General features: G+C 33.2%; 1 protein-coding gene across 1 annotated transcript; it reads left to right on the top strand.

The window, feature by feature from the left end:
* The first annotated feature begins 1,605 nt into the window (after positions 1-1,605).
* LOC129908946 (isocitrate dehydrogenase [NADP] cytoplasmic) lies at positions 1,606-21,858 on the top strand. The gene is made up of 2 exons (XM_055985794.1): positions 1,606-1,671; positions 20,408-21,858. Exons 1-2 carry the CDS (start codon positions 1,621-1,623, stop codon positions 21,641-21,643), a joined length of 1,287 nt encoding a protein of 428 aa, XP_055841769.1. The 5' UTR covers positions 1,606-1,620; the 3' UTR covers positions 21,644-21,858.
* The last annotated feature ends 634 nt before the right edge of the window (positions 21,859-22,492 follow it).

Below are 22,492 nucleotides of genomic sequence, written 5' to 3'. Positions count from 1 at the left end.
ATCATACCTTCTCTTCTTATACCAAGTACACCTAGTACATTCCAATGACTTTGCAAATCACTATTGTTTTGTCGTGCGATAAAACTTTGGCATAAGTCGCTAGGCATATTGTGCGTTTTATTCGTGAAAAGAAGACAAATATAAATTTATTTTTGATTCTGTCTTATTTACTAATTTGTTTGGTGTATGTTTGCTTCTTTTCTTTATGGTAACTTTCAATGTTGATAAATTTAAAAATTTCCCTTTGACTATATGATTTATGAAGTTGTCATTTCTGGCAGAAATTAGACAATTTCTATAGCCGGATGCTTTTGGAGGTGGTACACCCCTCATTATTCGTAGGTCTAGTATACTACAATTGACACATGATCTTCTGCTCGAGTAGATATGATGTATAGTTTATAGTATAGATACTAGATTTCACTCTCTTCTAGTCATCATTTGTTGGTTAGGAAAACTCATAAGTGATAATTTAGATCTTGTGATCTAGTACAACGAAGTATGAACATATGATCTTCAGCTCGAGTCTTCGAGTAGACAGGAAGTTGTATTTGTTGTACTAGATTTTTACTTATGAACGCGGCTATTAGCCCTGTTCCATTTGAGGTGGTATTTTAGTCGTGAAAAGAAATCTAGTACAACAACGGCACATTCATATCTCATCGAGTAGAAGGTCATGTGTTAATTGCAGTACTAGATCTACTCATGATTAAACTACTACCTCCAAAGGAACGGGGCTATTTTAACTTTCTTTATAGAACTTCCTTGTGTTTGCAAGATTACAACAGGTGTTTACGTTAAACGAAACTAATCTACAGTCTTACCGTTGAAATTATTCTACAACAAAAACTTAAATTTTGGAGTATTTACTTCCGCTAATGATGCATACAAATATCTACCTAATCGGTTATTAAAAGCCTTCTAAATTGTGTGCGATCGTAAGTCGTGACCAATCTGTTTATTCAATCAAAAATACTTTACTAATAAACTGGCTTCATTCATGCCGAAATTATCAATGAAACCGTTAAAATGGAAAGCAAATATTCAAAAAGCAAACATAATTCTAATCTTAATCCAAAAACCAACCAACCATCTCCAACAAAACCAAACATAACCCAAGACTACATATACCTCTGTTTCTCCGTTAGTGTGCTGATCATGTTATGACATTTTTTTTCTTTTCAAACAACCAACAAGATAATAAGATACACTCATATCAATTTTTCACACCCATCATCTTGTAGATAGTGTATGGAGATGAATATAATAATACTTAATGACTGATGGGGTTTCGTCGTATATAAGACAGCCACTTTGTTTGGGTGCATCAAACTTGTGCACCAGCATCACTTCCCTTCATTTTTTAACAACTTTTTTTTTATAACTTCATGTGTCAAGTTAGACCAATTTTCCACTTGATTCTCCCTCCTGGGAGACGAGGCCGACGCTTTAACAAACAAAAAATGCCTCAACACAATCGCCATCGTTTAGCTTCAATATGACAACAACAGCAACAACAAAAAAAAAAGTTGGAAGAAAAAAAATATAAGAAGACGAAGAGAATAGAACCTGAGTTTGGAGCTGTGATCTGAGGCGAGCACAGAAACGAAGAAACCAAAAATGACGACAGAAAGAATGGAAAGAAGTTGTGAAAGCTGTATTCCCAAAGAGGTCAGAATTTCCAAACTACCACACCATTCTACCCAGTTTTTCCCCAAAAAAATTTCACCTTATTATGCTTGCATAAATGCGTTTATGTCCTACACCACGCCATTTGATGGCCGTGTTCGGCTGTAGTTCGGCATATTGCCGGCCACAATGCATTCCACGCATAAACCAAAAAAACCAAGAACCTTCATCTTGGCCTATCATGGTCGCGCAGAACCTCTCAACGTATCATCTTGCAGTGCAGTGGTCCAACAACGGCCACAACGAGAACTGCGCCATGTTCCTTTATAGACGACAGAACAACAACGACGACGACGATCGAACTTTTTTACACGTTATGTAAATTGTAAATGTAATCTGTGCCTGTCTTATCTGTCTTATATTCGGATTCTTTGGTGGGTAAGTTCTCTCGTTGGAACTTGGAACTTCCGCGTTATTATTTCGACTACGCGATGTGCGAGCTGCGCTGGCAAGTTGATATTTTTTGGTTTGTTCTTCTTTTGCGTTCGGCACTCGGGCACGTTGGCGTGTAAATTTTATTATGAGAAAGGTATTTATAAAGGTTATTTCTACAAATTGGGCTGAGGAAGAAGTGTGTGGAGGTTGTTTTAATAAATTGATGATAGCCAAAGCCGCCTTTTCAAAGTTAAAAAGGAACGATCAAACGGGACTTAAGGAGTAGGTCGTCCGTCGGTTTCCTAAAAATCGGGTCAACATTGATGTTGATTATAAAAGTCACATGTTAATGGATCTCATTTATGTTCCAGTAGTCTTGTTTTTTTACTTAGTTAAAGAATTCATTATATTCCGGATTTTGATTATTGGAGAAATGCAATCGCATCAATCAATTTGACATTTAAAAAAGGGAACCAGAATTATTTGTAGTATGCTATGTCAGCTTTCACAATTCTGAAAGAGTTTATCAGTGGGCAAATTTGAATCAAGGGACCGAGGCTTGAGGGTTAATAGTTTGAAGGATGTTAAATTCATGCAATTAAAATTTGTTAGAAGATTTCAATCTCGCATGTGCTGTTTTCAGAAAAAAAAGTTGTGAGACAGTTTTCCTTTTTGTATTAGTATTTGAATTTTTTAGATACTTGCACGAACTGCCCATCTAGAAGCGCCATTAAACTGAAAATGAAAATATCGATAACGATACATTATGATTTGTCAAATACAAATTGTCTCGTGTCAAATATAGTTCAACCCCCAACCACGCATTACATTTGTGTCATAAAATCTATGTATTTATAAGGTGTTTCACGATAAGTCAACTGATGAGCCAAAGTGAGCTCCACAGGGTATGGACTAAGGGCCATAACAAGCTTTATTCATGCCCATTACCGAAGACGCAGATGCATTGCGGTTATAGGGAGTCACTTTCGTCAGATTTTCTATATCCGGTGCACGGGTGCGGATGTGATAGAATGACATTAGTTTTGTGCGTCAATAATACTAGTGGAACTAGTAGATTACCGATTAAGTTAACGAAACTGAGCACAACACCTATTATGGTTTAGTCTATTATTTGTAGTTGGGGAGGGAAGTTAGTCGTCTACGTCGCTAGAATTTTAATCGTTCTTTGTCTAGTTGAATCCCAATCGATGTCTCAGGAAAATGTTAAGTTAGAACCTTAAATGTCGACAAATAATTGAAATTAAAGTACATAAACTGCCCTACACTTATGTCTGATCAGCTAAAAGCTGGTATTCACTTTTTTCCAATAAAAATCTCACAAACAAAAATCTCAATCTAAACTTCGATTTCTTCTGGAATTTATCTCAGTAAAAACAACGTCTGGTGATTTTCTAACAATTAAAGATTTTTTTTATTCATCGATTAAAGAAGATAGCAATAAAAAACAACAACAAAAACAATACAATAAACGACAGACATTGTGTATAGACGACCGACGACGACAATAAAAATTTCTCTTCTCCGTTATTATCATCCACATAATCAGAGACTTAACCATAGCCAATAGTCTACATTTAAATTTTCACTTTTGCTTAAAGCAATTTATCATTGTCCATCCATCAACATCTTGTTTTTCTCTCAGAATAGGAAATAAATGGAAATAAAAATTACAATACCACAGCATTCATCAAATAAAGCTAGCGCAGCAACAGCGCTTCTCTTTTATTCTTCTCACTTTCCTTTGAACCATCCGGCAAATTGATGGTTAACTATTTTATTAATTGTCATTTTACAAACTTATCGCTTTTATTTTTTGTTAATTTTCTAAAATAAGTCGTAAAAAACACGATAAAGCTACCTACATTAAAGTGATGATAACATCTATACCTTTTCTTTTGACTATATCCAAAGTCTTTCTTTCTCTCTCTATATATAGGTAGTTAGTAATCAAAGTGACAGTTAAAAGTTACTGATTTGTCACTTTTTATTGCCTACGATTGGGTATCTATTTAAAAATCTTGTCAAAAATATTTACATAGAAATAAAGCCATAAGAAACTATCATAGGGCTTTTGTTCTATTAGAAAGTAAAACAGGGACGTAACCCTGGGAGCAACTCTGCCCCCTCCTATATCTAGTCTTATAGGCACACCCAAAAACATTTCCATGCGGGTAGAGATAGAGACTGACACAAAAGGAGTTGGCCATTTTTTCGTTGGCAGCAACTGCGCGCATACCAATTTCATCGCCTACAATAGTAAAGATAACACAAAAAAAAAAAAACCAGCACCTGTTTATAGTCTTGGGATAAAGTCACTTTACAATACAATACCTACTTCTGTCTGATCTACTATAGAGAGAGGCAAATTTAGATCATGTTCCGTAGACAGTCACACGATCATATGCCATATAGCCTAACTAAAGGCTTTAAAAGGCTGAGATGGTGAAGTGCACTGTTCCACTGCACGATATAATGCAGGGCAAGTTCAAGAGTTGCCCACAGTGCCGAAGAAGGTCAAAGCGTAAAACGATGGACAGACGAAGTATAGTGTAGTAGGTATAAGCCAAACTATCTCTATACCTAACAACTTTATGACTATCACCGTCAACACCGCTCGCTTGCCTCTGGCTGACTTTGGACTACTCAGAGCAGCATCAGTGTGATTCGATGTATGGAAAGAGAATTTCCGCCTATATCTTAGAAGGGAATCAAATATTTCACAAGAAAGTGACTTGTAAATAGTTATGCTCTTGCAGGTTTTTTTAACAGTGGGATAGAATATAAAAGAAGTTTTAACTTTTTTAAGATGTCTTTTTGAATAAGAAAGAAACACAACTTATTTAAACAATTGAAAGAGATAGAGAGGACAAACGGAATGAGATAATTTATATGTGCTTTGAAATTTTTTCTGTAGTTTTCAAAAAGTTAAGGCCCAACTATAATGACTTAACCGACTTAAGCTAATTTCGCAACCCAATGAAAAGTTGTCAGAAGTTATCGTTAAATCAAAAAGTAACCATAATGGATTCTGGTAACTTAAACAAAAAATGTCAAACGCAAATGTCACTTTGTTTTGTAAAATTTAATTTCTCTTTTTTCTTCCATTTCTATTTTTTATTTCTAATTGCTAACGTAACAAGAAAAATTAACAATGGACAAAAGTTTTTATAAGTGATAGCGACATCTAAACCTGCATTAGTTAGTGACATATGTGACAGTCTGCAGAAATCAAAAGACTTATCGAATAAAAAAATCCTGAGAATTTATTTACTTTTTTACAACTCCCCCAACAAATAAAATAATAAGATCGATGATAAATTCATTATTTAACGTGTTTTTTCTCGCCCCATTCGCCCGGCTCTCAAAAAATCTTCATCAAAATAGCTCTTTTCGATCAGTTGTTATTTTGTAACAGTTTTAAAGTGCAGCTACGTATTTAGCTTTACACCGACTTTTAAAAAATTACAATTTAAACTTAAGGTCGCTAGGAAATAACATTTTATCTATTTTTTTTTGTCTTGCAAACTAACCATTTGGTACTGTTTCCCAAATCAGGCTGCGTCCAAACATGAACAATTAAACCACTAATAAGGTTGGAGGCAAAGGTCAACTAGTCGATTAATTGCAGAAGTAGCATACATATTTTGTTCATAAAAAAGTTACGCATACGCCACAGTGACCCCAAAAAATTCATTAAGTAATAAAGCGTTCTCCAAAATAAGAACCTATTTGGGAGTAATTGCGTGTTGCAATGGTTGTAAGGCTTACAGTCATGATCTGCAGAGCCTATAATGTGGTGAAACTGTCCGCTATCAGTTACATATGTCAAAAAATGATTTTTCTCTGTTTTTTTTTTTTACCAGGAGAAATTAAGTGTCAGTTTCGCAGTCAGCACTAAAGTATAAGCACAATTAGGTTTAGTTCTCATTAATATTAATATCACTCAATATTGGCCACCTAACAGCTAAAAGCAGCTCAAAGCTGAGTTTAGAAAATGACAAAACAAAACAAAGTCGACTTTATTTCTTTTACATTTTCTTCCCATTTTTAATTTAAAAGACCCCACTGTATTATCATCCAGTGAAGCGTATAAAAGTCAGAAGTGCGACATGTGCGCGATGCAAAATTTATGATAAGCCTTCTACTTAAGCCAGATTTAACTTAATTTGGAAAGCACAACTGTTGTTTAGCGCAGATTTTTTTACTTTCGAATTGAAATTTTCTTTTTGGCCTTTTGTAATGTTAACGACAAAATAATGCAAGGAATGCAAATTATAATATGTTTGTTATACATTTTTTTTTCTTTTCGAAATCGGATTAATTTATTAAAACAATGAAATGACATGATTTGTGATGAAAGTGTAAACTCTCCATTATGCAACCCATTACACTTGTCATAATTCCATCACAATGGATCGGCTCGCTTTCATGTCATGTCAAAAGGTTGAAGAGAACAATGGAAAAGAATTGTATGCATGACACAAAAAATAAGATTTCAGCTTTAAGTAGATATCGCACCACATTCAACAAAAAAAAATTCTTATGCTAAAATAAAGCAAACAAATTAAGTTCTTTTCTTCTTGTATATTATTTAACAGTCCAATCACTTGTCATCATTTAAGTCATCATTTCACCACATGCGTGCCTTCCGCTTGTCTGTTTGTATAGTGCGCAGCGCACGACTTTCGTTTATGGCCGTTACAGTTTTAACTTCTTTATGGGTCAATCGTTTGATAGACAGCAACAAATGGTGGCTAAATATACGCCTTTTTTGTGTTTCAAGTCAAGTGTTCACTTTATTTGGGATTTTGCACAAAATTATTTTGCGACTGGACTAGCATAGTTAACGAGTCTGAACTTTGAATTAAAGGTCTGTCGTTAGAAATAAACAGGCCGTCTGTCGCGGTCGGAAGAAGATTGGTGTGCAAAAATGTATAGTGATGTGCGGTACGCTCCGAAAATGTACTAATTATGAGTTATGCTTATGACAGACCAATCAGCTACCTAGTGATGCAGTAAATTTGGCGTTTAGTTACTTTGTTGGGGAAAAATAATTGATTCTAATGTCGCACATGACTGACACATCACATCTGTCAAATTCAAGGCAATTAATGTCATAATGATGTATTAACATGACTAAAATGTTGCCCTCTTTAAAAATTTGTCTGGTGTCATGCTAATTATGACAATAAAAGCTGAAATATGGCTGGTTAAAAAACTGTCCTTCTTATTCTCACACGATTACAACAACAAACAACTACCTTTATTTCAAAAATCGCCGCAATTAAATGATCACTTGCTTTTGCATATTTTTGAAAGGCATAGTTCTGGTTAACATAACATAAATTCAACAAACAAACATTGAAAAAAATCGTTGGAAATGCTGACATTGCAAATCGTTGTCATATTTATAAACAATATCATACCGTTACGCATTCCACTACCGAAGGAGGTGTTTAGAAATCGGATGCGCAAACTACTAGAATGTCGTACATCCAAAACAAAAACCTAGATTTTGTTTTGAAGCAAATCCAATTCGGATCATACCAGAGAGAGGTCAATAGAAAAATGTAAAACATATTGCCCAGCTTGAACCCCATAGTCACGGCTATATTATTAGAAATAAACAAATGTGTTTACATTTCTTTCAAGATCTCAAGCTGTCAAAATATTAACCCAGGTGTCAAAGTGATAAAATTGAGCTAAACTAATTGAAATTGAATGCTATTCAGCACTTACACAAATAATTTGACTTTCACCAAACCAAACCAAATATATAAACCTTTAGTCGGTCATCAAGACAAAAAATATAAATGGTTTCAAGAAAACAGGTTTTATTACTTTTTTTTTTCTTCTATTCAAAAAGATTTACCGACTCGTCGCCAAATAAGAATCTCAACTAAACTTTTGCGCAAAAACATGTAAAAATCTAAACTCATAAAAAAAAAAAACTAATTTTAAGCCACCAAACCGCAGACATTTACTTTCTTTTCACAATTATCCAGATCTCTGGGGCAAAAAATGAAAATAAAAGTGTGTGCAAGTGGGATGCGTAGCTTACTACTTGTCGTATGGTAGATATATGCGGGACGACTAGTTTTGCGCATTCTTAAACCATTTTGAGGATCAATTTGGCGCCTCTGGGCATTTTGCTATTTGGTTTGGTGGTGGAACAAATTAGAAAGGCATTATATTGTTAGTAAAAGGTACACTTTATTGTGTATTGGCAACCTAAATCCCGATTCCTGAGTGGGAGGTGCAAAGTGCTCAATTTAATTCTTTTTGCTATTCTTTTGGATTTTCTTCTACGCTAGCTTGCTTATAATGGTTATCCACCTGATGAAGATTTATTTCGTGTGATTTTTGATATAGAGAATGCGGAACGGAAATTTATTTTGTAAAGAAAAAGATTTATCATCTTTGTGAGGAGAGAAGTTTCTTTTGATTATTATAGAATCAATGGTGTGAAATGGTTGTTGACAAATGACGATGTCTATTTAAGAGATGAACTAAATACTTTGTGATCTTTGTAAGTTGAGCTTATACTTTTACAATTTAGAAATTGATTGAAGAGTTTATGTGGGGTAAACAGTGACATGTCAATTTATTTAACATGTCACATGATGTTTGACATTAATATTGAGTTTGATGTTTTTGCCCTTGGCACTATGATTGGAAGGGGATAGAATTTCGTAAAAATAGAAAACGACGTGAGATAACTCACTCAAACACTTGTTCTCAGCCTTATTGCGATTTGCAACTATCAATCGATATAGTTGATAAAAATTAAATTTCGATATCTTAATACGGTCCTTACGTTACTAAATGAAATCTAATTAAAAAATTCCATTAAAAAGTTGACCATGTTTCCCTATAAATTAGGTTGAAAAATCCCAAATTTCATTATTTATCAACTATCGATTAATAGTTGTAAATCACAATAAGGCTGTAAGATTAAATCTTAATAAATCTCGAGATCAATTCTAAATCTTCTTTGCTAAGTCCCGGATTTAGGGTAGGTGGAAACGTAGTATTACATACATTCACATAGGGTAAATTAGGGCATTATGGCATACCTAAGCACAAACTCAAATAACTTTACTACGGACTACAATTTTTACTTCAATCATTTTTTTAAATTAAATTTCATAAATACGTAACATAAATAAATTATTTAAGAATAAAAATTCAAGCTTTTTAACAAAAAATATGTAAATTAAATTAAAAATAGTCCAAAAAAAACCATATTGCCCTATGTACGGGCAATATGGCGAACCCCATTTACTTCGGAACCCTTTACTTTTTTTACGTATATTCAGCATTTCTGAAATATAATTGTGAATAAGTTTCATAAAATTAACGTTGAATTGAGGTTATTTTCAAATTTAAAAAAATGCAGAGTTACTTTTGAAATTAGTTTTACATAAGGGCATTATGGTGCAGTCGGGTATAATATAGCGCCATAATGCCCTCATTACATCTGCGCCATATTGCAAAATATACACATATTCACAAAACTCCAAAAACTAAACACTATTCTTACTTCAGTTAAAATATAACAAGTGATATAACCAAACCAAAACTGTACTCTGCGTTTCACTCTTTACAACAAACACGTGCACTGTATACTTACCGAGATACACACAAACAAAAACAAAGCGATATTATATTGGAACCCAGAACCGGTATATTTTTTTTGTTTTCTTTTTTGTTTGGCACAAAAATAATAGCACTGACCTGCGATCGTCACAAGGCTAGTGTTCGACGAAGGCCAAAGTTTCTGCATTGGTTTTATTTAAATGCGAGTATTGGAAGTATGGTAGTTGAGAGGTGCGCCATAATGCCCGAAGTTACCCTACAATTTATCGATAACTTAGCACAAGTATAGTTTGGTAGGATATCTCTTTGGCCACAATCAATAACCGCCAAATCAAGTTAGGAAAAAAAATTTTACTTGTCTTTTGATGCTTTCGATTTTTTAAAGTCAACATCTACTAATTTTTTAACTATATTTGAAGCTCTCAGATTTAATTATGAAACACACCTGAGTGGCAAACTGTCATTTCCTATGAAACATCAATCATTTCTTTTTTTGTTCACCTGAAGGGTAATATCCTGAGAGCATATGTGCATGAGGGTGGGTCAAAAAAATCGAAATTCGTCTTTTAGTAATTAAGTAAGTAATTCATTTTATTTACACATTAACTTACAACTAAATTACAAAAATGAATTTAAAAGCTATGACTAAGCCGTCAGCCTGGTTAGCAAATTTTTAAATGTGTATTCGAATATAAAAATTAATTTTCAAACAAAAATTTAGAAAAACATTAAATATTTAAACGTATTCTGAAATTATAAACATTCTATATTTATAAAAAGATTTTAGTTTTATACTTCAAAAAATCGATTGCTAGACATACTCACCAACTTTTTATCTTAATGGGAAAGCCCTCCGCTTCGCAATTTTCCAATTTTACATCAATTTTCTATTAAAAAAAATTATTTTTTTTTATATATCGACTTTTAACCAAACTTCTTTACATAAATTCTTCTAGGAAATTGACCGCTCTACAAAAAAAGTCTTATTCTTTTTTTCGTTTATCTAATCTCTTAAAAGGTTAGAGAAAATCTTAAAAACACTCGTTTTTTGTTATTAATTTTGTAACTTTGTAATTTTTGGAAAAATTATAATAATCAAAAGGACAAGGCATATTCTTGTAGGAAACAGATTTCTCCACAAAAAAGGTCTAATAAACTTTTTTTATTAATCTAACCATTTGAAAGATATTCGAGGTCAAAGTTAAAAATATATAACATCATGTTTTTACTTTTCAAAATTTTCTAATTCACTGAAAAGTCGTTATTATCAAATTAGCAAGATGTATACTTGTAGGAGCTTGAACGTTCTACAAAAAAGTTATTGGCATCAAATTGATTGCTTTAACCCTTTACAAGATATATGTATCCAAATCCAAATGCCCACTGATTTCTAAGCTTTCTTATGAACAGTATGAACAGTATTTGTTTATGTTTTTCGTTCTTATTTTTTAACCTTTTCACTAAATTACCTAAGTAGGTACTAATATTAAAAGTATTCTAACTATTGTGCTGTCTGAGAATATCTTCAAAAAAAATGTAACGGGCGTGACTCTCTACCGTCACACCCGTTACACCTTTCTCCAATATTATAGTTCTGCCTCAACACTTTTAAAAAGGGATTTTTTTAAATATGGGATATCTCCATAAACACATTTTAGTAGTTGAGGGGAGTTACATCTAACGAATGTGCTGACTGGTTAGGCTATTGAAAAATCACCGTGTAGCCTGGCACAATGAGAACATACACCTTTGGAACACCAATTATGTAATTCTTTTCAAATTAAATCAATTTCAATCACCAATTCCTCCTAAATGTATGATATCATTTCCCACTTCATACAATAACATTTTCAATCCAAGACACAAACCACTTTTTGCGAATTCAATGGAAGTAAAATAATCACCCCAAAAAATGGGGGCATTAAACAAAACCTTTATTGGAAAACAAAAGCTTTCGAACACAAAACAGCAACAATTGTTTTTGTTGTCGTCGTTTGGGTTTGGCAATTGGCATTTTCTTTTCATAAAAAAAAGAAAAAACAAAATACCGGCATTCAAAAGCAAAACAAAAACAAATCATCATCATTTTCAATTCTTCTTTGCTGCGCCAGCCGCAGCCAGCAAGAAAACTTTAACCAGCAGCAATTTGAAATTTCTATTTTAATTTTTATTTCAGTCTCACTTCGTTTTGTCAGTCAGTCTGTCGTTGTGTTCGTTTGGGAGTGGTTGGATATATTCTTTGCGTGCTGTCGTGTGAAAGTGTGTATACACTTTTTTTTTGAAACTCATCCAAATTCCATTTTGTTTACTAAACTACCGGTGTTTGTATTTTTATTGTTATTTAAGAGAAATTCATCAAAAAAAAAAAAAACAAGGTAAGTTTTACTGCCAACCAATGTCAATATAATAATACACAAAATAGATATCTTTCTTAAGTCTTTAGGATTTCACCAATTGTCCATTGAAAGTGTAAGCGGTATTCTGGTCAGCCATCAGCGGCGAATTGCATTGCTTTGCATACCTTAACGCTTTTGTCTAAAATTTATGCAGGAAAATTGACTTTCGCTATGAACTCTAGGCTCACTCACATTCATTATCCATTTATGCAAAATGGCTTTGGCTTTAGTTTAAGTCTTTTAGTAAATCTTTTTAAATAATACTGAAAATTCTTTTTCGTCTTCGTGGAATAATTTTTTGAGTAATTTGGTCTTTGGACTTGACTTGATTTGATTATTTAGTTTGACTTGGCAGTCAAAGTTCGTATTCAATATTTTTATTTACCGTTTTTATTATTTTGTTTTGTTAGCCAGTCTACATTTATGGTCTATAGAAAGAAAAAAACTTGTTTTGAAATTTCTGTTTGTAAGTGAAAAGGAGACGAGTCAAACAGGTAGCAAGCATTCCATAAACCTATCTCTATTTCTATATCCGACAAATTTGCATAAAGCTTTTATAATTGCATATCGTGTCGTCGTTTGTGACTGTAGAATGCAATAAGAAAATTCCAGTCGATAATAATGGAATATCGTAATTAAAAGCTTTTTTTTGACATAAGATTTAATAAATAGAAAAAAAAAACTATAATTTGTTCAGCAAGCAGGTTATAAATTATATTGTGATATAATAAATTAGAAGTGGGTATTATTATGTATTTGGGGTATACTTTATTTATTTTTTCAACAATTTTTGTGTTGATAACTTATCTACTTGTTGTGTGGATGATATTAAAATAAGATAACAAAAAGAACGTTAATCAGAAAAAAAAATAGATGTTATTGTTATAATGAAATTTACTTTGATCCAATTTATTGGACTTTGCAATCTCTCTTTGGAGATAAATGTTATCTGGCGTGGATAGCTTTAAGTATGATTTCACAAACAGGTTTTTAATATTGTTACTGTGTCATGATTTTATATTTTGTTTTGATAAAAAAATAAAATGAGTATTGTTTTTCGTTTATAGAGAAATATTAGAAATTTTCGGGTATTGGGGGCGTATACGTAACATTTTTGCATCTATGACATTTTACCTACCTAATTGTTTTTGTTGTTTTTGTCAAAATGTGCAATTATTTTTATGATACCTTTTAAGACTCAAGGTTATAATTAAACACCTGGTAAAATAATCTTGTAGACAGATCAAACAATTGCACCCAAAAAATTATTTGCAATGTTTAATAAAAATTGGTACGCAACCAATTTTAAAATATTTTACGGTGTTGACTGAAAGTAATACACATATTTATGTATATTTTCATTTTGAAAGTCTTGAAACAATTGCGTTTTTTCATTCTTTTTTCTTTAATTAATTTTCACAATATAATAATAAAAGCTAATTAGAACTCATTTACAGTGACGAACGTTTGTTTATCTTCTGCCTCACTTCCCAACCCGTTTAATTACACATTTATTTGCTAGTCCTATTATTTTGTTTAAAATTGTATATAAATTTATATAAATTTAAAGAACTATAGCTTATTTTTGAATTAAACAAAATTAAAATGCGATCTTTATCACTCTCGATTAGACACCTATCAGGGTTTTAAAAAATCATTTTCTTTTTAATGCGTTTGCTTTGCATCACAAATTCTTAAAAAAATTATTGGAAATATATTGAAATAATGGAAGTTATTTTAGATCTCTTCGGAGAATTAAAAAGAATAGTATTTCATTTGAAATCAGAATTAGGAATGAACATTTATTTTTATAAAATCTAAAAACTTAAAACGAAATGAAAGCTATATTAATTTTAACAAAGTAATTTATAACAAGTAAATTTCAACACTCCCACTAAAATTAATGCTTGCCAAGACCTACAGCTTCTAAAAATTTGTTTATACTGTCTTTAGTGACGGCTTTTGTGAGAGCATCTGCTTTCATTTCTTGTGATGAAACATGAAGTAATTTAATTGATTGGTCTTCAATATGTTGACGAATGAAATGATGTCGAACATCTATGTGCTTGGTTCTAGCATGAAAAGTGTTTGCAGATGCTAGACTGAGAGCACTTTTGTTATCGCAATATAAAATTATAGGGGATAGCACTTTTTCGTCAAGTTCCTCCTTCAGTTGTTTGAACCACAGAGCTTCTTGAGTTCCATTACTAAGCGACATATATTCGGCTTCGGTCGTAGAAAGAGCAACGGTAGGTTGTCTTCTTGTGGCCCAAGTTATAGCACCACTTTGGTCTAAAAACAGATTTCCACTTACTGAACGTCTGTCATTCACATCTGAAGCCCAATCTGCATCGCAAAACCCTTGAATAGTAGATTTTAAATCTTGCTTGTAAATCAGTTTGAAATTAATTGTGCCTTTCAGATATCGAAATATCCGTTTAACTGCTTCCCAATGTGATTTCGTCGGGTTATTGCAAAATCGACTAACATTGTTGATTGCAAAGGATATATCGGGTCTTGAGACTTGTGATATATATAACAAACTGCCTACGGCTTCTCGATAAGGAACGTTTGTCAACTGCTCATCGTTTGTATCACATTTAACAAGCTTCTGACCAGGATCCATAGGAGTAGAGACGGCATTGCAATCCACCATGTTGAATTTTGTAAGCATATCATGGATGTGCTGTTCTTGGTCAAGTGTGACTTTTCCTTTTTCTTGTGTTATACGCATACCTAAGACAAACTTTGCCTTACCAATATCTTTCATGTGAAATTTTTCTAAAAGAGCTGTTCTTAAAGCAGTTTCCAATTTCTTATCATTACTAAAAATGATCAAGTCATCCACATAGATTGCAACGTATATTCTTCTTGATTCATCAATCTTGTAGTATACACATTGATCCACTTCAGATCTCTTTAGCCCAATTTCTTTAAGTCCCTTGTCAAGCTTTTGATTCCATATACGGCTAGCTTGTTTTAGTCCGTATAAAGATTTTTTCAATTTACAAACTTTATTTCCCTTTGCAAAACCTTCTGGTTGGATCATATAAATTTCATCTTTTAAATCGCCTTGCAAAAAAGCTGTAACTGCATCCATCTGTGTTATTTCCAGGTCATATTTTGCTGCCAAACTGAGAAGATATCGTATCGTGCCATACCGCACTACTGTAGAAAAAGTTTCTTCATAATCTATTCCCAGTTTCTGAGAACAGCCTTTTATGACAAGTCGAGCCTTGTAACGTTCAATATCACCTTTGACATTTCTCTTCGACTTAAACACCCACTTGCAATTCAATGCCTTTTTATTATCTGGGAGATCGCATAAGATCCAAGTTTTGTTGTTGATTAGGGCATTATACTCTTCTTTCATTGCTTGTTTCCAAACCTCAGCATCAGATCTTTCTTCAAGTTCACGAACACTATTCGGATCATCGAAAGATTGTGCATCTGCTGACATGTAGGTAACGGGGTTCGGATAAAAAACAGTTTCTTTTCTAACACGTGTAGATCTTCGAACTTCATCTGACGGACCTTCAAAAGAATCGGAGCAATCTTCGAAAGAATCGGAGGTATTTAAGTTCATTTCTTGATCTTCGTTAGTAGAATCGGAGGTATTCAAGTTCATATCTTCATTAGTACTTTCCAGGGGAAATTCGGGAAAACCAAAAAACATTTCACTCCCTGAAGATAACTCTTCAATGTTTTTTTCTGATTCATTACCTTCTTCTGTTGTTAAAACTTCCGGATCTGGGAGCAAAACAATATGTTGGTTAGTTAGATATTTACCTTGACGTTCTTTTCTATTTTCAATAAAGATGACATCTCGAGACTTAACGATCGTTTTGGTGCCCATTCGAAGTAACCTGTAACCCTTCGTATCTTCACAATATCCCACAAAAACTAGTTCTTCACTCTTCGAATCAAACTTCTTTCTTTTTTCTTTTGGAATATGTGTTATTGCTTGAGAACCAAATACTCTAATATGGCTCATATCTGGTTTAGCACCTGACCACAATTCAAAAGGAGTCTTGTTTGGAAGGCTTCGATTGGGAGATCTATTTATCAGATAAACAGATGTTGAAACGGCTTCGGCCCACAATGCTTTTGGCAATGACGCATCGAACAATAAGCACCTAGCACGCTCTACAATTGTTCGATTCATCCGTTCAGCGACGCCATTCTGTTCCGGTGTGTAAGAGGTTGTCGTTTGATGTCTTATCCCTTTGCTTTCCAAACATTTTCTCATTTCTTTGTTGCAAAATTCACGGCCATTGTCTGTTCGCAGAATTTTTATTGTCTTTCCTGTTTGATTCTCCACAAAAGCCATGAAGTTCTTAAATTTTTCGAAAACTTCATCTTTTGACTTGAGGAAATAAACAAAGACATACTTGGACAGGTCATCTACGAACGTGAGGAAATATCTTGCACCTCCGAGAGAGTTTGTTGACATAGGCCCACATAAATCTGAATGGATGATATTCAGGACAGTTGTTGAACGGTTTGTAGAAGTTTTAAATGGAAGTCTTGATTGTTTGCCCTTGATACACACAATGCATTTTTGTTCCACCTTATCAGAAAATTCTATTCCGCTCGCCAGGTCTCGTAATCTTTTCAGACTGTCTTCGTTTATGTGTCCCATACGACGATGCCACAAGTCAAAACTATTTTCGGTTGATGACATAAAGCTGGCTTCTTCAGGTTGAAGGTTAAGCCGGTACATATTACCTTCTCGGTTTGCTCTTCCTATGACATCAACTCTGTTGTTAAAGATATCACAACCATCGGAACTAAACTTTACTGTGTTGCCGTTTGATATCATCTGACTTACAGACAACAAGTTAGTACAAAGTTCTGGAACAAACAACACGTCTTTGACAACAACTGTTCGAATTTGCTTTCCAATGACCAGGTTCATTGATAAATCGCCCATTGCTTTGACTTCAAGATGAGTGTTATTGGCAATTATAACTTGATTTCTTGACGGAGCCCTAACGTTTTCAAGATCTTCGTCATTTGAAGTCATATGTGACGACGCACCAGAATCGATGTACCACTCATTTCGATTAAAGCTTTTGGCAGCAAATGAAGTGCACAAAACCGAATTTGAATGGCATTTTCCTTTAGGACAATCTCTAGAGTAGTGACCAAATTTGTTGCAAGAAAAACAACGAACGGATTTGGTACTACGCTTCAATTTTGAGTTCTTGTTTTTCGTCCCACCAAACAAAGCTGAATTGGCGTCATTCGAAATTTTGTCATATTCAACGTCTTGAAGTAATTTCGTCTTTACAGAATCTCCAGTTATTTCCAAACCAGAACTTTCTAATCCCATTATCATTGGAGTAAACTTTTCTGGTAAGCCTGCCAGTAAAAGAGTTCCAACCCAAAGTTCGGAAATATCCATTCCAATTCCCCGAAGTTTGTGAGCTGTAGAGACTATTTTGTCGACATACTCCTCCACAGATGCAGATTTCTCTAACGTTGTTGTAATTAACGTTCTTAACAGTCCAACCTTTCGACTTAGACCAGAGTCCAAAAATGCTTTTTCCAAAGCATCCCAGACTTCTTTTGCAGTTTTTGCACTCCTGATGTGCACATAATTTATTGGATCCACCAATAAAATAATTTTTGCTTTCGCCTTGTTAAGTTTCTTGGCGTCGGTTTCAGTACCAAGAATGCAATCCCAAAGCTCTTCATGCTCCAGATAAGTTTTAACTGCAAAGCTCCAGTTATCATAATTCTCTCTTCCTCTCAATTTTTCTACCAATGGAATCGGTACTCCGGCGGCCATTTCTTAATAACCGTTGAAAAATTTTTCAAATTCAGAATTTTCAAATAAAACAAAAATCTTTTTTAATTCTTATCCAAAATGCAATTAGGTGGCCTGGGCCCATAACCTATTGAAATAATGGAAGTTATTTTAGATCTCTTCGGAGAATTAAAAAGAATAGTATTTCATTTGAAATCAGAATTAGGAATGAACATTTATTTTTATAAAATCTAAAAACTTAAAACGAAATGAAAGCTATATTAATTTTAACAAAGTAATTTATAACAAGTAAATTTCAACAAAATAAAATAAAATTTCTTTAAAAATAAAGATTTTATAGTAAACAAAAAAAAAAATTTGCATTAAAAATAAAAAAATTTTCTCCATTGAATTTATTTCTTTAAAAAAAAATTTATGCATTAAATATTATGCAAGGCCCAATAGTCAAAATTGTAAGAAATTCGACAAATATTAAAAAAATATTCAATGCACACATTTTGCGTTGATTTTTTTTTTTAATGCAGAAATTTGTTTACTTACAATAACATTATTTTTTTAATTTAAAATGCGTAGGTCAGTTTGTTACTGTTCATCCGATATACATAGGTACCTTAAAAATAAATACTTAATAATGGTAACCTCTCAGTAAAGCATTCGTTTAAAGAACAAAAATCAAAAATAAACTTTGAACTCTTAAATAAATTCACAATACTAAAAAGCATTTTATAAAAACAAGCTACAAAATCAGCAGCATGACTTTATCAAAAAACCAAATTCTTTCCGTTTAATACCTACTAACTGTAGTTGCTAATTTTTGATCTTATCTCAGAGTTTTTTTTTTTTTTTGAATTTTGTGTTATCAGTGTCTAGGACAATATTTGGGTTTATTTAACGCAATCTGAATAGTGACATGATGGGTGCTTTAGCATATGACTTCATAGACACGCGTAAATCCACCACCCACAGTAAACAAATTTTAAAATAAATAAACTTAATTTTATTAAATATCAACAATGTATGCATAATTAGCACACACATGCACCTACATAAATTGTATCAGCAATTAAGTTTAATTTTGTTTCCTGTAATTTTTTTCCTTTCTCGCTTCTGCAAATAAAATAAGAAACTCTCAACTTAATTAAAATTTTCTTATGCACTTTGAATGTTTAAGCGGACTTATGATACATGAAGGGTAGGTGATATGGGCAAGTTTGATATCATAGATGGCGTTTCAATTTTTTTTTTTCAAATTTGTTTGAAATTTTGTATTTATAAAAAACTATTTAAAAAGGCTTTAAAATGCTTAAAATACTTTGGTATACAAAAATTAAATGGTTTAAACTGTTGGAGGTCAAAACCATTTATAAAATGTTTTTGAATCCTTAAACAAAATTTTACTATTTTTTAAACATTTCTTATAGTATTAAATATTTTATACAAAACTTTAACCATTCTAATCAACCTTTTCCATAAGAGCAAATACGTGCGACCCAGTCATGCATTGTATTTTCATACTTTTTAGAGCGTGTTTCTAAAGTAGGAGGATTTAAGTTTTTGAAAATATTTTTCTTAAATAGATCTTGGAGTTAAAATTTTCTCTTATATTATTAGCCAAGCCACTTTACATTAAAACAAAAAAAATGTTTCTAGAGGCCGCAATATTTAATTTAATGTGACGGTGCTTAACCAATAGCTTTAGTAAAACGAGCTAAGGAGGATGTTTTTTCTATTCAACTTTTCAAACTGCCATCAGACACCAAACACTGTTCAAGTAAATAAGTCCTATGTTAGTTCATTGCCCGCTAAGGCTTTTAAATACATACTTTTAATTATTATTGGACGTGAATTAAGATTGATATGTTACCAATCGACAAAATTTGAATTATATTTGAAGCCCCTAAAACTACATACTTTGAAAACAAATTACTTGCTCATTGCTTAAAATTATATCATACAACAAAATAATTACTTAAAATTATGATAAAAATTAATAAACGTTGTTGGTTTGTGATTTTATCGTTTTTACTTATACGCACTCTTTCCTAGAAAAAGAGTTATCTACCAATCAACTTTGTACCTACCCTCTTCATATTATTTTAATAACCAATTAAAATAAATGTAAACCCTTCTTCCTAAACACACTGTTGTACTATCTTAAAAGGCTTTTTTCAAAAGCTCTAATCAAATACCTAGTTTATCGTAAGAAAACAAAAACAAAGATGGAAATTGCCTTTGAGAACGATAAGAGCGAAAGGGAAAACTCTAGTCCATTCATTTATTGCCTTTTGCCTTGCATAACAAATGACTGATAAAGAACCGTATAGGAACAGTGAATGACAGCCCCAGATGATTGTATATAATTTTTTTATTTCTCTCGTACTTGACTCGTTTGATAACACAAAATTCCGGAGCAATTCCATAGTTCAGACTAGACTTTAGAATCATTTAAAACGTTCGGAAAGGAACGTGCATTTAAATTTTATTTTTAGTTAAAAAATTTTGCAAATCAAACCAAAAACAGTGCATAATGTCGAAATTTTTGTCAACATTTCAGATGGCTTCCAAAATTAAAACTGGCCCCGTTGTTGACATGCTCGGCGACGAGATGACTCGTATCATCTGGAGTTCCATTAAGGAAAAGCTTATTTTGCCATTCCTTAATATTGATTTGCATACCTATGATTTGGGAATGGAAAATCGCGACTTGACCAATGATCAAGTTACTATTGACTGTGCTGAAGCAGTCAAGAAGTACAATGTTGGTATCAAGTGTGCCACTATCACTCCCGACGAGAAGCGTGTTGAGGAATTCAAATTGAAGAAGATGTGGAAATCACCCAACGGAACCATTCGTAACATTCTCGGAGGCACTGTCTTCCGTGAGGCTATTATCTGCAAGAACATTCCACGTCTAGTGACTGGCTGGGAGAAGCCAATCATCATTGGTCGCCATGCTCACGCTGACCAGTACAAGGCAACAGATTTTGTTGTCCCTGAAGCTGGTACCTTGACAATGGTATTCCAACCTGCCAATGCAGGAGGTACAGTTATTAAGGAGGTTGTCCACGAATACAAATCCCCTGGAGTTGCTCTCGCTATGTACAATACTGATGAATCGATTGTTGACTTTGCACACTCATCCATGAAATTCGCTTTGGCTAGGAAATTCCCACTCTATCTTAGTACCAAGAACACCATTCTCAAGAAATACGATGGACGATTCAAGGATATCTTCGAAGAAATCTACCAAAAGGACTACAAGAAGCAATACGAAGAAGCCGGTATCTGGTATGAACATCGTCTCATTGATGACATGGTTGCCTATTGCATGAAGTCGGAAGGAGGATTCGTGTGGGCTTGCAAGAACTACGATGGTGATGTACAATCTGATTCTGTTGCTCAAGGTTATGGTTCTCTTGGTCTGATGACATCGGTGCTACTTTGTCCTGATGGCAAAACTGTCGAATCGGAAGCTGCTCACGGAACTGTTACTCGTCATTACAGAATGTACCAACAAGGCAAGGAAACCTCAACCAACCCAATTGCATCGATCTTTGCATGGACCCGTGGTCTTCTTCATCGTGCCAAGTTGGACAACAACACTGAACTACATAACTTCGCTGAAACCTTGGAAAAAGTCTGCATCGATACTATTGAATCTGGATTCATGACTAAAGATTTGGCCATTTGTATTAAGGGAATGAATAATGTTCAACGCAAGGACTATATGGAAACATTTGAGTTCATGGACAAGTTGGCTGATAATTTGAAGGCTGCCCTCAAGCAATGACTCGTATCGAGTGAGCAAATAAATAATAATAAATCCCATTTGTAAGGCAGCGCTGGCGCGAAGATGTTCACCACTACGATGTTAGTATTTTATTAGACTGCTCGAAGGTAAACTCTTCATTGTTTTAATTCTTTTTTTTTTCTATTTTGTACCAATCAGAGAGAAATATTTTTTGCAAGAAAAGAAATCAATAAAATGTAATTTTATAAATCCCATTTGAAGGTTGTTGGTATTTTAATTAAATTTGAAGAAGAGGTGTACGAACATGCGAATGCGAAGGTGAGTTTGAAGAGAAAATTTGCAAATGCGTTTTCATATCGATTCAGTTACGATTATTTTCAATGAATGTAATATTCTCAGACATTATGTAATATGGTAAGTATTGGCGATTGTGATGTCTGACGTGAATTGGATGCGTAGAATACGATAGAGAGATAAGACTGAAAATGTACATTTGTAGATGAGTTGAGCTGCGCTATTGTATCTACACTAACATGGAATACATTTTGCACCAAAGTTCTGAGAATATTAATAAGCGATTATCACGAATTACATCGTAGAAAGCCCTTTGTTTACGAATCGCAAAAAAAAAAAATCAAGGTCTTAAGATATGTAACGTAATAAAGACTTAGAATTTGTGGTAAGTTTGTTGATGAGTAAAATTTTAGTTTTTAGCTGTTAGTCTTAAAGACCGCCAGCATGTTTTGGGTTTGGAGGTATTTGGATGTATACCCAAAATGTGAGAACGTCGATTAATATTTTCATGCATCTAATGTTGAATTCCTTTCAACCACTTGCAGTCGATACTTTTTGGCTGTTTATAAAATAAAAAAAAGTAGCGATCTCTTT

Source organism: Episyrphus balteatus, chromosome 2 (genome assembly GCF_945859705.1).
Source record: "Episyrphus balteatus chromosome 2, idEpiBalt1.1, whole genome shotgun sequence".
Lineage (NCBI taxonomy): Eukaryota > Metazoa > Arthropoda > Insecta > Diptera > Syrphidae > Episyrphus > Episyrphus balteatus.
This window is presented reverse-complemented; position numbering and strand designations above follow the sequence as displayed.